Source organism: Macrotis lagotis, chromosome 7 (assembly GCF_037893015.1).
Source record: "Macrotis lagotis isolate mMagLag1 chromosome 7, bilby.v1.9.chrom.fasta, whole genome shotgun sequence".
Taxonomy (NCBI): Eukaryota; Metazoa; Chordata; class Mammalia; order Peramelemorphia; family Peramelidae; genus Macrotis; species Macrotis lagotis.
The window spans coordinates 96,821,929-96,839,644 of record NC_133664.1 but is presented as its reverse complement, the minus strand read 5'-3'; the positions used below and the strand labels follow the sequence as shown (position 1 = coordinate 96,839,644).

At 40.0% G+C, this 17,716-nt stretch overlaps 1 protein-coding gene across 1 annotated transcript; it reads right to left on the bottom strand.

Annotated features, from left to right (window-relative positions):
* Nucleotides 1–4,010: 4,010 nt before the first annotated feature.
* Nucleotides 4,011–14,908, bottom strand: LOC141492789 (uncharacterized). Its single transcript, XM_074193457.1, has 4 exons — nucleotides 14,682–14,908; nucleotides 11,160–11,286; nucleotides 10,256–10,414; nucleotides 4,011–8,329 (listed from the first exon to the last, which is right to left on the bottom strand). Exons 1-4 carry the CDS (start codon nucleotides 14,703–14,705, stop codon nucleotides 6,066–6,068), a joined length of 2,574 nt encoding a protein of 857 aa, XP_074049558.1. The 5' UTR covers nucleotides 14,706–14,908; the 3' UTR covers nucleotides 4,011–6,065.
* Between the last annotated feature and the right edge of the window lie 2,808 nt (nucleotides 14,909–17,716).

Here is a 17,716-nt window from a genome sequence, read left to right as displayed (position 1 = left end):
TGAAAGGAGCAAGAATAAAGTAAATGGGGGTGGGGGGAATAGGATGGAGGGAAATACAACAGCAATAGCAACTGTAGGAAAATAACATTGAAGCAATTTCCCCGATGAATTTATGATAAAGAATGCTATCCATCCCGAAGGAGCCAATGGTGTCAGAATTCAGGCTGAAGTGCACTCTTTTTTTCTCATTTTATTTTTTCTTGAGATTTCTCTTTCTTAGTGGGGGAGATTATGTTTACTTTTACAACATGACTATTGCAGCAATGTGTTTCATGGCTACACATTTTTAACCTATACCAAGTAACTTGCTCTTTCGATGGGGGGAGTGGGGTAGGAAGAAGGGAAAGAATTTGAAACTCAAGGTTTTGGAAATAAATGTTAAAACTTGCTTTTGCATATAGCTGGGGTAAAAAAAATAAAAAGAAATCATAGCCACTAAGTGCCTACTGAAGAGGAGGGTTTGGTCACTGTGAGCAGCTTGTTCATTTAAGTGCACCAATCAGAAATAGCATAAATTAGAGGTGGTTTCCACTTTATAAGCAAAAATCAAACCAGTTACAAACTAGTAGCAAGACTTAGGTTCAGTCATCTTTCTGGTTTCTTTCAGCTATCATTCACAGCTCTGAATGATTTGGACAATCCATTGTTTGGACAATCATTGCTTCAAACCAGAAATATTAAAATCTCCTCAAAACTGGTCTTGTTACTAGTCTGCCAAAATGCTAGTCTTGCTATTAGTTGCCAAAAATGATCTTCCCAAAACAACAGTGGCCCATTTCCCTCAAGAACTCTCAGTAACTCCTAATGGCCTCAAAGATAAAATAACAAATTCTTGGTGGTATTTGAAGTACTTCTTTCTTTGGTTCCAGACCTCCTTTCAAGGCTCATTTCCTAGAAGGCCCTTTTTCCACTGTTTTAGTGGAACTGTTAGACTTGCTGCTTTTCAATTCAACACTCTTTCTCAGACATTTCAGCATCTGCTCAGATTGTTCCCTGGCCTGAAATATACTCCCTGTTCTGCTTTTAAAATTCTTAGCAGCCTTCAAGGCTCACAGCTCAGGTGTACTCTCCATGCTCCCCCTGCTCTACCTGAAGCAGTCATGTGGTAGAGATAGTAGTGTACTGGGCTCAGTCAGAAGACCCCAATTCAAAATTGACCTTACACTTTTGCTGATGGTGAGGCCCTGGGTAAGCTACTTAACCTTGGTCTGCTAAGTTTCCTCAGCTGTAAAATGGGGATAATTTTAGCCCTTGAAGGGTAATGATTTAGCTAAGTGCCCAGCAGACAGCAGCTGCTAAGGGATCACCCATTTTCCTTCCTCCCTAGATGCTGTTGCTCACTCTCAAGACAGACAATCCTAATTTTACTTGTGTAAATGTTGTATCTCCTGAGTAGAATGCAAGTCTGTTGAAGGCAAGGGCTATCTTAGTTTGTCTTTGTATCCCAGCAGCTTGGCAGTGCCTCTGACTGTAAATCTAATTAGATTTACTATATTAACATAGATTACCCATAGAATTGTTGATTTTTGTTATGGACAGTGATTGTGGGACAATGTTTCCACAGCTTTGCTACTTTAATACTTGTAACTATTTTCTGCAGTAGTTTTTTTTTTTAACACAACCAATGTCAAACCAACATACTTGGGACCAACATACTTGGGGCAGCTAGGTGGCACAGTGGATAGAGCACCGGCTCTGGAGTCAGGAGTACCTGAGTTCAAATCCAGCCTCAGACACTTAATAATTACCTAGCTGTGTGGGCTTGGGCAAGCCACTTAACCCCATTGCCTTGCTAAAAAACCTAAAAACAAAAAAACCCACCAAACCAACATACTTTAAAGATACACATAATTTGTACACACATTCCATTGTAGGCATTAATGGGAATTCCATGAGGTGATAAATGGATAACTGTATTGTGAGGGTTTAGCTAGAAAGCATGAAACATAATTTTGGATCAATGTGCATAGTATTATGGGGCGGGGTCCTATAATCACACAGCTTTGGTGTGGAAGCTAAGATGTTGGATCCTGAGTCAAAAGGCCTTGGCTTTTTATATATCTTCTGTTTACTAGTAGCATGCTCATGACTAACTTGTTACCTCTCTGGAGCTTCTTCTATTAGTGGTAAAATGATGCTGTCTGCAGCAATTACTTTACCAGATTGTTTTGAGGGCAGAGATGATATTTGTGGCTCTCTCATTAGAGTCACTTTAGCCAAAGTTTGGAAATGTGTCCTCATGGGCATTAATTTCAGTTAATTCTTTGCTATACAATTAGGGGGTTATCTTAACATTCCATGTTCAGAGTGAAACAGAAACTAGATTTTTCCTTATAGAGTGCCATGGAGGATTGATGTCAGTTCACAGCATACACTTTTTAGTCTAATCACTGCAGAGAAGATTCTTTCAGAGGTTGTGTGCTGCCAGCCTCTGCTTTACTGGCCTTCACATCATGGAAGCTGTATGACACAAGAGTGGTCACTGGCCACACAGTATGAGAGATAGGGAAATGTGGAGACAAGAAAAAGGTTAAAGAAATGGAAACAAGGTTCTGTCACTATCTTTACGAACATGAGAACTGAAATTTTAATGATATCCCTTGAGAATCCCACCTGTTCTAGAGTGATGGAACAGAACCAAGTCTCTTAGATAGGAGATCAGTAATACCTGGGGATGCTCTCAAATAGTCAGTAGCCTTGAGACAGCTAGTGCATACAAGATTGTTTAAGGGTAATAGCAACCCTGCAGATTATCTGAAGCAAGTCACTGTTCTCAAATTATTCTACAGAAGGCAGGGTTATCCAATTGGATTATGGTGGGAAAATAACCTCTGAAATGCAATACTTAAGTGTCCACTTAGCTTCTTAAATGATGAATTTGACTAGAAATTTCCAAATTTTCTATATTTTGGGTCAAGAACAAAATTAAATTCAGAATGTAGCTTGAAGATTACACCCAAAATTTAAAATATCTAAGCCCAAAAGGGAAGCTCAGTATGATATAAAATGTAGCCAGGTAGCAAAACATTTATATTGCTTGGTCAATTCATATTTCATTACTGCAGGCAAGGCAAATTACTCCTAGGTACCTCAAGCTCTATAAAGAGATTCCTTCCTCAATCTATGCATACATAACTCAAGAGCATTTGAGACCAGTTGGAATATGAATTAAAAACATCTAAGACCGACCTATTTTTCTGACAACTCAGCCCCCAAAAGCTGTAAGTGATTAGGTCTGGGGCTATGCACAAACATCCCTGAAAATTGGCAGCCAGGTCCTAATGAACTGGATTGAGTTGCCAAAATGCTTTCTGCTGGAGGACAAGATATCCATAGTGGTAAATAACTTGGATCTCCCTTGTAGAATTAGTTTATGTATTATGAGATGACACATGTCCCAGGTAACCTCCCTCCCTGGAATCTAGAGTTTGGCATAGGGCTGTTTGATAGTTATCTTGGATAACAGTATGTCCGAGTCCTCCTTTGGACACCCTGGAGAGATGAATGAACAAATAGGGACAGTAACTGTGCTTAGGCAATTATCCAGAAAGTCAATGAATTCAAAGTCATGAATTCAGTCTCAGAATCCTTGAAAGACTGTGTGCCCTACCCCATTGGCCCTATTTTGGGATTGTATTTCCTCCATTTCTGTATGAAAACTTAGAGTGTTAAAAAAAAAACCAAACAGTAAATGGACAAGACAGTTTGAATTAGTCTCTCCCTCGTGGGTGACATTACCTTTGATCTGCAGATAGTTTAGCAGTTTCATCAGGCAATGGCAGAATCCTGTCTTTCCTAAAACAACTACTTTGAATTCTTGTTCCAGATGAGATTTTCCTCTTAGAATGCCAAGACAATAAATTTTACTTGTGCTTCTAGCAATTCTATGAGTGATATTGTTAGGAATTTCTATGTTAGCATGTGGTTTTATACTTTTTGTAGGTTTATAGTTTACTTAAGGAATTGTGTTTTTTTGTGGTAGCAAAAAAAGTGTAAACAGTAATCATTGATTGGGGAGAGCTGAATCAATTGTTATAGAGGAATGTAATGGAATATTGCACTGTAAAAGACAAGAAACACAGACTTATACAAACTGACAGAACAAAGTAAGCAACACTGGCTCAATATACATAATGACTACAATAAGATAAATGAAAATAACACTAAAAGGCAGAACTCAAGATTACGGTGACAAATTCTGATCCTAAGAACAGACAGTAAAATACTTTGTTCTCAGTAAAGGTGGGGAATTATGGGATTAGAATGCTGCATACACTGCCAAACAGTCATCATTTTTGTGACAAGGCAGGTTTCCATGGAGAAGGGATATATTAGTAAACAGTTGTGGAATTTTTTTAAAAAAGCATCAATTTTTTAAGAGGCCCAAAAATGCACTATGTAATATACCTGGAAAGACCCCCCAGTGGCTGAACCTATGTATACAAGCCTGAGGCACCAACCCTACTAGCTCTAACTCATAGACATATACAAGAGGGAAAACTTGCTCCTTGGACCTTCTGATCTGCTGTCTATGGTGACATAGGTAATCACAATAGGCTAATTATATTTCCTAGACTGCAGTCCAATGCAATCAAGGACTGGGAGTGTGAAAGATAGTTGTATTGAGGACTGACTTCATTAATTCTCCTAACAATAGACATATGCTCATGTTCTAAGTTATAGTTTCCCAGAAATTAGCTTCTCTTGGCCCCAGATAGGGGTGTCACCTGTCACAAGCTTCTTCTAGCCCCAGCTTCCCTTTAAAGACTGGGCACAAGACTGTCCCAGATATCTTAAAGGCACTTCCAGTAGTTTTATATCCAGCCAGTTTTGTATAATCCCTTGTCCAAGGGGCACTGAGTCAACTCGGCAGGTGGAGGAATGGTTTTGACTGCCTACCATGCATTAAAAAAAATGAATAATAACATATAAAAGTGTCCCTAGTAATTAGGAATTTGGTCCAGAATGAGGCATGGCTGATCAAACTGTACATCAATTCTGGGCTGCTCTAGTTTAGGACAAGAGGCCACCGAGCAGTGCTTGATCCTAGGCACCCTCAGAATACATCTTGCTCCAGTCTAAAACCCTAAGTCTCAGTGTCATTCCTTTCTGAAATTCTTTAATTTGAACATGACCATCAAGTGGCTTGTGCATCACTTCCCATAGGAGTTCTAGGCCTGAGGAGAGAAGTCAGGCACAGTGCAGACCTAAGAGAAAGACTAGCTAGCTGTTATCTCTTCTCCAGACTCCAGGGCTAGGATTCTAGCTTTGCCAGTGTTCTATTTCCCAACTGAGTTCCAATTTCAGGGTGCTGTCAGTATGTGGAGAAGCTTCTCAGTGCTGTGCTAAAAGAATCAGGACTTGGATTATGGGAACAAGAGAATTTTTCCAGCAATGAACAGGAAGCATGACTGCAATATGAAGTTTCAGTTTACTAGGTGGCCTGTCATCTTTGGATAACATAAGCCCTCAGCTCTGGGTATTCCCATCCCAGGCTTGTCTGTCAACTGCCATGGCTCCTCAGATAGTCGGCAGTTCTGCCACATTCAGTAAAATTCAAGAAATACTTATTAAGTGCCTACTTTGTGCAAGGTGCTAGATGCTGGGGATATAAAGATAAAAAAATAACAATCCTTGCCCCCAAGCTGCTTACATTCGGGGGGGGAGGGGCAACTCAAAGGATCTCATGCACACAAATAAGTATGATACACAAAGGAGAGTGTAACAGAGGCAGTGGAGAGGCTTTAGACAAAGTGCTTTAGGAAACTGAAGGAGGGAGAGGGATCAGTATGCGCTCTGGAAGCTCCAGGACATCCTTCATGTTGTCAGCTGTTTCAGCTCCAGTGACCTTGTTATTGGTCCAAAGTGCTGCTGAGTTCACTTAGGAAACTCTAATGCATGACCCTTTGTGGGTCAGCCCATGGAAGGGATGCACTCAGACTGCTGGGAGAAACTTAACTCCCTTGCTTGCGGGCAAAGAGTGTTTCATAACTAGCTAGGCACTGGTGGGCCTGGAGGCTATCGAGGCTTCTTTTTTTTTAATGGAAGCTGATCACCTTAGAACACTAGGAGGGTTCATCTCCACTGTGAACTTGGATATGTTCATCAAGTTTAGATTGCTTAGTAAAACACTTGTCACATTCACTGCAGGAAAATACCCTTTCCCCTTTGTGTAGACGTTGATGGGCTTTCATTCCAGCCTTCCACCGGAAGCTCTTGTTACATTCGGGACACTGGAAGGGTTTTTCACTTGTGTGTACAAGCTGGTGATTTGTCAGGCTTCTCTTCTGACGGAAGCTCTTGTCACACTCGGGACATTGGAAGGGCTTCTCCCCAGTGTGCACTCGGATGTGCTCCGTGAGCCTAAACTGATCGGCAAAGTTCTTGCCACATTCACTACAGGAAAATGGTTTCTCCCTCTTATGTATTCGCTGGTGGGCCTTCAGATAGGCCTTCAAAGAGAAACTCTTGTCACAGTCAGGGCACTGAAATGGTCTCTCGCCCCTGTGGAGGCGCTGGTGGGCCTTCATCCCAGCCTTCCATCGGAAGCTTTTGTTACATTCAGGGCACTGGAAGGGTCTCTCACCTGTATGGACAAGCTGATGGTTGATGAGGCTTCTCTTCTGACGGAAGCTCTTATCACACTCGGGGCATTGGAAGGGCTTCTCCCCAGTATGCACTCGGATGTGCTCTGTAAGCCTAAACTGATTGGTGAAGTTTTTGCCACACTCACTACAGGAAAATGGCTTCTCTCCCTTATGTATCCGCTGGTGGGCCTTCACATAGGCCTTCGAAGAGAAGCTTTTGTTACAGTCAGGGCAATGGTAGGGTCTCTCCCCTGTGTGTACCAGCTGGTGATTAATGAGGCTCCTCTTGTGGCAGAAGCTCTTGCTACACTGAGGACACTGAAAGGGCTTCTCCTCGGTATGTACCTTGGTGTGGCTGGTCAGTTTAGACTTATGAGTGAAGCCCTTGCCACACACTGCACAGGAGAATGGTCGGATCCCACTGTGGAGGCGCTGGTGAGCCTTCATGTTCCCCTTGAGGCGGAACCTCTTATCACACTTGGGGCACTGAAAGGGTCTCTCACCTGTATGCATGAGTTGATGGTTGAGCAGACTTTTCTTCTGGTGGAAGCTCTTATTACATTCTGGACACTTGAAGAGAAAGGCAATGTCACCCATGTGCATAAGCTGGTGATGCAGAAGGCTTGCCTTCTGTCGGAAGCTCTTGCCACACTCGGTGCACTGAAATGGCTTCTCTCCACTGTGCACCCTCATATGTCTGGTGAGCCTATAGCGCTGGGTGAAGCCTTTGCCACACTCTCTACAGGAAAAAGGCCAGTCCCTACTGTGTAAACGTCGATGGGCCTTCATGTGGGATTTTCGACTAAAACTCTTATCACACTCAGGACACTGGAAAGGCTTTTCTCCACTGTGTACTCTCATATGTTCAGTGAGTTTATACTGGTGAGTGAAGTCCTTTTCACACTGTGTGCAGGCAAATGGCCTCTCTGTGCTGTGTAAGCGCTGGTGGGCCTTCATGTAGGACTTTCGACAGAAGGTCTTACCACACTCGGGGCACTGGAAAGGCCTCTTTCCTGAGTGTAGCTGCTGGTGTCTGAGAAGGTATTTCCTCTTAAAGAACCTCTTGCCACACACTGGGCAATGGAAAGGATTTTCACTTGTGTGTAATTTGATATGAGTGATAAATCTAGCTTTTCGAATGAAAACCTTGCCACAAGTATTGCAAGAGAACTGTCCATTTCCACTGTGTAGACTCTGGTGGGATTTCAAACCAGCCTCCCATCGAAAGCTCCTATCACATTCAGAACACTGGAATAGTTTTTTCCCTACAGGTATGAACTGTCGATAATGCCGGTTCACACTATAGCTAAAGTTCTTCTCACATTCACTAGCCTGGAAGCACTTCTTCCCATAATGCACATGTAAACCAGACTGCTTTCTAACTTTTTCCTTGCATTTTGAGCATGTGCATGGATTGTTCTTTGTGGAGTTGCCATGGTGTTTCACTAGATGCCCTTTTGTCTGGAAGTTTTTCCCAAAGACAGGGTAGGAGCAAATTTTTTGCCCTATGGGAGATTCCTGGTGACTGGGTGAGCTGAAGGTTTTGTAGCTCTCATATCTGCCATTCTGCGTGGAGTCCTCTAATTTTGGAATTGGAATCTGTGGGTCTTGGATGTACAAATATTCCACAGTGGCTTTTTGAACAAATTTGGAGGAAATCTCTTTCCTTTCCTTTGAGCACTGACTTTGGAGACCATATAAATTGCCTTCCTCTTTTTTTGTTCTTGCAGCTCCATGGTTCCCTGGAATTAAAAATAAAAGATTCCATTACTATAGCATCTGTTGTAGAGTGAATTAAAAAGATTTCCCCATTTTACAACTGAACTTGAAAAACTCATTTCTAGCCAACTAGTAATCTAGCTTTTATCTTTTCTTAGGTTTCTCTCTCACAAAATCTACAATTTTGTTCCCAAATTCCTTATCACTCACCAAATATAACCAGATTTGTTGGGACCCAATTTATATGTGAAAAGCATACTCAGGGATAATACTGACAAAAAAGAATGTAAGGTTTCTATATGTACAGTAACATAAGTCAAACTCTATTAGCTAAATAGATTAAACCAGAGAATATAAGACTATGGATCATAACAAAAATGGATTTTTACAATATATATATTGCTTTACATTTTCTTGAATCTATCCATGGCAAAAATTGCAAGTTGCACTTTTTTTTTTCAGTTTAAAAATGAATTTTACTATTGTTTCCAATCAGTCTACTAAAAATACTATATATGAGAGATGAGCTCTTAGAAACAGAGGTGTACAGACCCCCAAACTTTGCCAGGTCTTATGGAAAGGAAGGGGAATTTGTTGGGGAAAATAACCACAGAGATATTAGAAGGTGTTCTCCAGCTAAAAATCATGAATTAAGAAGAAACAGTTGCAACTGTTAAAATGAGGATGGAAGCATCATATTTTAAAACAAAGTTAAGGTAGTATAGATAGCTATAAGGAATACTGACTATGTGCTTGCAAACTGAATCAGTCACTTAAACCTATGTGATTTTAGACGACTCATTTAATTTCTTGGAATTTTTCTTGAAGTTCCTGAAAAATAAAAAATAAGTAAATGCACAACTACAAACCCTTGTATTTGCTGAACTGAATCAAATAACATGATATATGTAAAGCTGTTTTGTAACTACACAGTTACAAAATATAATGATTATTACTGTTATTAATACAACATAATAATGCCAAACAGTAATAATAATAGTTCATATTTATACAATTCTTTAGTGATATAATAATTCCATCATTTCGTAGGCCCAAATCTTTTTAAATTATTCTTTTCCCTTTAACCAGGATAAAACATCCCTTTTTTATTGCTTAATCCAGGTGAAATAATTGGTACTTTGTCTTTCCTAGGAAAAGGAATACAATAGAATTCAAACTTGTTTCTTTCTGATTGTTAGTCTTAGCTATGACTTTGATTTATTCCCTTTCAAGTGGAGCTAACTAGGTACCTAGTTATATTATCATGGGGGCAAACTATTAGTGGTTGAGAGTACTGGTATCAAACTCAAATAAAAATGGGGATCACAAATCAATATATAAAGATCACATATTGACTTAGTTTTAAAATGAACTGTCAGCTATGTTTTATTGTATTTTTATTTATTTTATTAAATATTTCCCAATTACATTTTTTTTTTAGATTTTTCAAGGCAATGGGGTTAAGTGGCTTGCCCAAGGCCACTCAGCTAGATAATTATTAAGTGTCTGAGGTCACATTTGAACCCAGGTACTCCTGACTCCAAGGCCAATGCTCTATTCACTGCGCCACCTAGCCGCTCCTACCCAATTACATTTTAATGTGATTCAGACTGCACTCAATGGGCTGTATGTTTGACACCTGGTCAAAGGAGAAGTATCCTGGTCTATGATCTAATGGTAAGAAAAAGCCAAGGTGAAACAGCATTCATCAATCACTCCATTTATGATGCTACACATTTGCCTCTAACACATAATATTTTTAATTTTTAGAGTTAAGAATTGGAGGAATATTTACCTTATTCAGTTTTATAGCAATAATAGCTCTCAGAATAAAGGGAAACTTTAGATCAATGGAACACAACCATTTACCTCCATGTCTCAAAATTGTAAAAACTTTAGCCGAGAAAAGGTAAGAACTATTTTCATGGCGCTGGTTTATTCTCACTTACCCCTAAACAGTTGCTTCTCAGTGACCTTCCAGTTGAAATGCTCATAAGCACTCAGGCTGACTCCTATTTTTGTTTGTTCCAAATCTTTCCAGTTCCCGACAAATAATACTTCTCCTAGTTCAATCCGGAATATCAAATCTGGTTTGGGAATGGTATAGTCTGTCAAGAAAAGTCACATAGAAACAATTTATTTTCCCTGAGTGTTTAGTTTATTTGGATTATTATTCCTCAGTACAAACTCATCATATTAGTCAAATCAATTTCTTTCTATGTATGTGCGTGTGCACACACGTACACATGTGTGCATGTGTGTAATACCATCTCTGGTTTTTTAAATGTTCTTCCATCTCATTGACACTAAAATCTTAACCCTTCCTTTAGCTTTTCTCTATTTCAATAAACATTAATCTCTCATCAAAATTCCTATAGTATTGCTACAAACTGGTTTCTTTATTATACAGTTTTGGCATTTTATTTACCAATAGAGTTTCTTATTTATTTTTTCAGCTTAAACTTTCAACATTCCTAGGTTCCTAGAAGATAAAGTACTGTTTTATGCTTCCATGGCAGTTCTGAGTCTTCCCCTGGATAGCCACCATCCAAATCTATTGTTGTTATTCAGAAGCTTTTCCAGTAGTGTCATGACCCCATTTAAGGTTTTATTGACAAAGATGCTAGAGTGGCTTGCCATTTCCTTCTACAGCCCATTTATAGATGAAGGACTGAAGCAATCAGGTTAAGGGGCTTGTCCAGAATCACACAGCTAATACATATCTGAGGCTGGATTTAAGGTCAGGAAGATAAAGTTTCTTAATTCCAGGTCTGGCATTCTTTCTATTATGCCATGTAGCTGCCTTCCAATTCAACAGAATTATCTAAAAATGTCTGAGAAAACACAACTTACCCAAGGAAACCAGAGTTGAGTAATTGGCCCTCATAACATGCTTGTAAAGCTCTTTCTGCCAATCATCCAAGATATCCCACTCTTGTTCTGAGAAATATATGGCCACATCTTCAAACTTCACTGATACCTGGAATCATAAATAATTTTACCAATCCACTGCTGCTCTTATAGAGACTTTGCAGTTCATTTGAATCCATTTGAAGACAGAAAAGTATGGGAAGATTTATATGAACTGATGGAAAGTGAATTAAGCAGAACCAGGAAAACAATAAACACAAGGGCAATATTGTAAAAAAAAAATCAAAATGATATACTACAAAATTGTATTATCCAAACTTAACCCCCCCCCCCCAAAAAATAAGAAAATATACTTCTTTTCCTTCTTTGCAGAGACAGGAGACTATGAATGTGGATCACTGAATAAAATGTAGGATTCGTTAGTTTTGAGCTCATTTTTTTTTCCTTCTTTGTTATAAAAGATGACTCTATGTGGAGGGCAGGGGACATATTTGGAACTGAAAGTGATAAAAAAAAAACCAAGTCCCTAATCTAAAAATAACACTACCTATAACCATATTAATATAACCAAAACACTATAAGCAATCATTAAAATGACTAGTCTTAGTCTGACTAGAGAAAAATTGATGAAGTACCACCTCAAAAGATATGTAAAGGACCCATAGGCCTATGCCATCAGATACAATCAGGTGGTTTTCCTTAACAGTCTTTCTTTGTTACAAAATGAGGGTTCACTAGTGGTGCTGGACAGAGAAAGGATGTGGAATACTTGCTGTGGTGTAAAAAAAAAGTCACAAATTAAAGTTTAAAATATAAAAATCCCATGGGCCAGCTAGGTGGCGTAGTGGATAAAGCACCAGCCCTGGAGTCAGGAGTACCTGGGTTCAAATCGGGTCTCAGACACTTAATAATTACCTAGCTGTGTGGCCTTGGGCAAGCCACTTAACCCTGTCTGCCTTGCAAAAAAAAAAAATCTAAACAAATAAAAATAAAAATCCCAACTAATTAAAAACTGAAAACTATATAAATGTCTAAGGCCTGAGCAATGCTTAAAACATCATCATACATCATAGGCAAGAGTGTACATACATAACCATTGAAAAAAGAAATATGGAAAAGATTTTATAAAAAAAGTAAGGAAAAATGGGGTAAACAAGAAAGGATACAGAAGATTTTATAATGATTGTGGGAAAGGCTCAAATCTCTGATTTGACATAAAGAATTCCTTGTGAGAAATTTCCTCTACAAATGCAAATGGGCATTTTCTTGGCAATCTTATGGTCCAGTGCTTAGCACAGTGTCTGACACAGAGTAGGCAGGTGCTTAATAAATGGTGATTGGAGAGTTACACTGGACACTGAGAAGATAAGTGATTTTACTTAGCCAGCATGTGTCCAAGGGAGTGAGTTGAACCCTGGCTTGTAACTTGAGATCAGCTCTATGAACTACACCAAAATACTTCCTATACATTCACTCATGACTATGTAAAAATATACAACACACTTAGTATACAAGGATGACAACAACTAAGTTAATTATTGGTGGTGTGCAATTTAAAAAAAAGTCTTTTCTCATGAACTTAAAATTGTACTTACAGTTTCCAATAAAATGTAGTTGAAAACACATAATAGAAATAAGAAGACTTATTTGGTCAATAATTATCATGTGACTTTAGCTTGGCATTCAAATGGTTAATGAATCTACCATCCTCCCTTCCCTCCCCCCTCCTTCTGGCTGTGAACAGTCTGGTAAAAGTGGTATATGTACATCTGTGTTCAACACATTTACAAAGTAGTCATATTGTGCAAGAGGGAAAATTAAGAAAACCATGAAATAGGAAGGAAAAATATAAAAGATTTAGAAAAGTGACCATAGTATATATTCAGATTCTGTGTTTTCCCCCCCTCCAAACATGGATGACATTGTCCATAGCAGGTCTCTTAAGGTTGTCCTTGATCTCTGAACTGCTTTGAGAGGAGCTTCTTCCACCATAGTTGACCAACTCACAATGTTGTTGTTAATATGTACAATGTTCTGTTGGGTTTGCTCCCTTTGATTAGCATTAATTCATGTATCAATTTCCAATTCTTTGCCACAATAAACAGAGCTGCTATAAAATATTTTTGTTCGTGGAGGTTTTTTACTCTTTCTTGTGATCTCTTTGGAAAGACCAAATATTTTCTAGTACTTGTAACAATCAATTAATAAATAAAGATTTATTAAATACCTACCATGTTCCAGGACTTGTGCTAAGCACTGGAACAGAATGTTTAATGTAGTTGAAGCACTACCCTTGTGCCTGCCTCCCCAGGGGGTACAAGATCCTTGATCTCCCATAAATCTGTCATAAGGGGCTCATTATGTTGATTAGCTATCTGGTTTTCTTCTATCTCACTTTTTTTTTCTTTTTTACTGGTCACACTTCTTCAATTATGTTTCTTTGAAGATATCCTTTATACCTCTTCTGTTTAGTTCTTTCTTTGGATTGTGTCAGTCTGCTCCCTCCCACATGTGCCTCTCCACTGGCCTATGGAGCGATCTTCAACTTCAGTTCTTTGGAAACTATAGACTTCCACGACTTGTAGTCATAGAGCATCACAGGAGACCACTGGTGTTTAAAAACTTGGATTTCTGTTTTAGGTAGAAGCTTTGGGTAATCAAAAGAACTCTGTAATTTCCAAAAAGTAATCCAGCTTGCCCTCTTCTTCTTGTTCAATTCTAAGTCTGGCTGATTGTCCAGTGCTCCATGTTGGTCCAAAACACTTACACAGACAGGCAAGACACACATAAAACATACACAGGCTCACACAAAAGAATGTTGCATAAGTTGTCACTCTGTTTAACTTAAAACCTGCAACCAGTCTGAGAGCATAAGGCAGCATTCCACAGGACGGTAGATCTACACTAGAATGGCCCTTAAAAGAGTTATTATAAAAATAAATAAATAAATAAACGAACAAATAAATACATACTGTAATAAAATAAAAATAAATAAAATCTTTAATTTAAAAAAAATGCCTACTATAAATATGAATACTTTTTACACATTCTTCATTGGCTCGTTACAACAGCCCTGAGGGGTGGGTGGTGTCGCGGGCAGAGGGTCACACAAGTGTCTGGGAATGGCTGGGTCAAACCACATCATTTTACAAACGGGGAAACCGAGGTCCAGGGACGTTAAGTGACTTTCCGGGGCCACACTCTTTTTCTCTTTCCTTCTCACAAGTTGGGGCCGGGTTGGGGCGTGGGGTGCAGGGGGGTGTCCACGTCCATGAGTGTATGTGGGGGAGGAGGCGCCCCAACTGCGCGTGGCAGTTCTTGGGGTCCGGGGGCGATAAAGCTCAAGTGACACTCATAATAAGGTGCTTTAAAAACTTAGCTACTACCCCAAAGGGCGCCGCCCATCCGGCCCACGTCGGCCGGCCCGAGCCTGGCCCGCGCCTCTCCGAGGCCTCCGGGCGCGGCGCTGTGGCCCCCTCCCGGCCTCCCCGGGGGCAGTCTCACCGGAGCAGGCGCCGCCGCGGCCATGGCCCTGGGTCCGGCGCCGGCCCGCGCCCTCCTCCGCCTCCTTCCTCCCGCTTCGCTCCGCCGTCGGCCCGGCCCGGGGCGCGGGTCGGAGCAGGAGGTGTGAGCGGGGCGGGCGCGGGGCCGGAGCGGGGGAGCCGAGCGCGTCCCCTGGAGGGCCGGCCCCCCGCCGGGCTGCCCCGGGCGCCTGAGCCCCTGCGGCCCGGCCCCAGCCCCGGCCCCGGCCGATCGCCCTTGCTACCGGCAGCAGTTGCCGGGGACGCACGGTGCATCCTGGGACTCCGCACGGCCCGAAGCGCGGCCGCCGGCCGGGCTCCCGCGACACAGCGCCGCCTCTGGCGTGGAGGAGTAACGGCGCGAGGCGGCGGGGACGGGGGCCATCCCCGCGCCCGGACCCCCGAGGCTTCTCATCCGGTTGGCGCTGGACGCGCTTGTGCGTCTCCAACCTGCGGAGTCCTAAAGTGGCAACGGAGCAAATCGTATTGTATTTATTTTATTTTTTAGGTTTTTGCAAGGCAATGGGGTTAAGTGGCTTGCCCAAGGCCACACAGCTAGGTCATTATTAAGTGTCTGAGGCCGGATTTATTTTATTTTATTTTATTTTATTTTATTTTATTTTATCTTATTTTATTTTTAGATTTTTGCAAGGCAATGGGGTTAAGTGGCTTGCCCAAGGCCACACAGCTAGGTCATTATTAAGTGTCTGAGGCCGGATTTATTTTATTTTATTATTTTATGTTGTTATTTTATGTTTTAGATTTTTGCAAGGCAAATGGGGTTAAGTGGCTTGCCCAAGGCCACACAGCTAGGTCATTATTAAGTGTCTGAGGCCGGATTTATTTTATTTTATTTTATTATTTTATGTTGTTATGTTTTAGATTTTTGCAAGGCAAATGGGGTTAAGTGGCTTGCCCAAGGCCACAGCTAGGTAATTATTAAGTGTCTGAGTTCGGATTTGAACCCAGGTACTCCTGACTCCAAGGCCGGTGTTTTATCCACTACGCCATCTAGACGCCCCTGTTTTATTTTTTCAATGCATAAAACTGTGTTTTTCTCCTTCCCTTCCCCCCTTGCAAAAAAAAAGAAAAAGAAAAAGAAAAACAAAACTCTTGCAACAAATATGCTCAATCTTGAAAAACAAATTCCCATCAATGACCGTGTTAGGAAATATGCCACATTCTGCATCTTGAGTCCATCATCTCTTCTTAGGAAGAGATGACCAACCCCCTCTTAATTCCAGTGTCTTCCCTCTGTTAAGTATTTCCTATTTATTCTGTATATAACTTGCAATTAATTTTATTTTTAAATATTTCATATATTTTTCCAACTTCATCCAACGGTAGTTTTCAACAATCATTATTTTGCAAGGTTTTGAGGTCTTTCATTTTTCTCCCTCTCTCCCTTCCCTCCCCCTACCTCTGGCAGAAAGTAATCTAATATAGGTATAACTTTTTTATATTTGTTTGCATATTGTCTCCCCCCCCAATAGATTGTAAGCTCCTTGTCTGTTGCCTCTTTTTTTTTTATCCCCTAGCAGGAGCACAGTGTCTGGCACATAGTAGGTGTAAAATAAATGTTTATGATTTTCATACAATCATTTATTATGATTACTAACAAAAATGAATGTTGGAAAATTACCAATAAGAATATTAGTCCCAAGGAAAAGATTAAGAGAGGACACCTCTCCTCCCCCCCAACCTACCCTGCTCTCCTTTGCAGAGTATTGGGACAAAGTCTAATAAAGTTTCATGGGTATGATATTTTGTCAAAATTTTGTCAAATTCATATATACATATATACATATATACATATATATATATATATATATATATATATATATATATATGGATCAGTTTTGTTGATTTCTTTTTTTTTTTTTGCAAGGCAATGGGGTTAAGTGGCTTGGCCAAGGCCATACAGATAGGTAATTATTAAGTGTCTGAGGCTAGATTTGAACTCAGTTACTCCTGACTGCAGGGCCGGTACTCTATCCACTGCACCACCTAGCCACCCTGATTTCTCTTCTAAAAAAAAATCTTTTTTAAAATCAGTTAATAATTACCTAGCTGTGTGGCCCTGGCCAAGCCACTTATCCCATTTGCTTTGCAAAAACCTAATAAATAAATAAACAAACAAACAAACAAACAAACAAATAAATCAGTTACTTCTTTTAAAAAAAAACTTTTCAGAAAATATGGAGTCTCTCTAGGAGAGGGAAAGATACAGAGAGAAAATGTAGGTGATGAAAAACAAAATATATCAATAAAAGTTTATTTTTAAAAACATATGTTCACTAATTTAGAATATAAGCTCACCTGTGGAACATGAGGACAGAACATTTGGGAGTATTATTTTAAAAAACAGGGAAAAAAAGGGAAAACATCAGTTGAGTTTGCTATTTTGATAGTTAAATAAAAACAAGGTGATATAAAAGTTGACAGGTAGATGCCCTCAGGAGTATACTGGTACCTCCCAGATACTGAAAGAACCAGAGGGAGTTTGAGTGGACCTTTGATGTAAAACTTTCTGAATAACATGGCTGAGAATCTCACAGGATGGAGGAAGTGGCTTCTTCACTGTTAGAAGGAAGCCACACTAATGAGATGACACAGGAGTCTGGCAAACTATAACCTGAGGGCTAAATTCAGCCTGGCTACTGGTTTGTTTGCTTGTTTTTTTTTTTTTTGGGGGGGGGGGTTCAGCTTGTGATCTAAGAATGTTTTTTATGTTTTTTTAAATGTAGTACCATTAATACATAAGTAAAGCATTATGTTACATTTAGGTTGACTGTGTGAGAAATTCTAGTATCAAGGAGTTCACAATCTTATAATGGGGAGGGTAAAAAGGAGGCTATATGGGCAGGCATGTAGGGAAACAAACAACTCTGATACAAAAGGGTGGGATAGGTATAAAAGAGAAGTCCAGCCATAGCTTAGAAAAATGTCTGTCACAAAACAGGTAATTTTTTATTTGACTTTTTAAAATTCTTAGTTTTTATTTTCTCTACCAAGAAT

Excerpts from the sequence above, each read along its gene's own strand:
- LOC141492789 (XM_074193457.1), bottom strand. The coding sequence starts at position 14,705 with ATGGCCGCGGCGGCGCCTGCTCCG. Across the intron at positions 11,287-14,681 it reads CCGCGGCGGCGCCTGCTCCG|GTATCAGTGAAGTTTGAAGA; the intron begins GTGAGACTGCCC and ends TTATGATTCCAG. Across the intron at positions 10,415-11,159 it reads CTCAACTCTGGTTTCCTTGG|ACTATACCATTCCCAAACCA; the intron begins GTAAGTTGTGTT and ends TTTTCTTGACAG.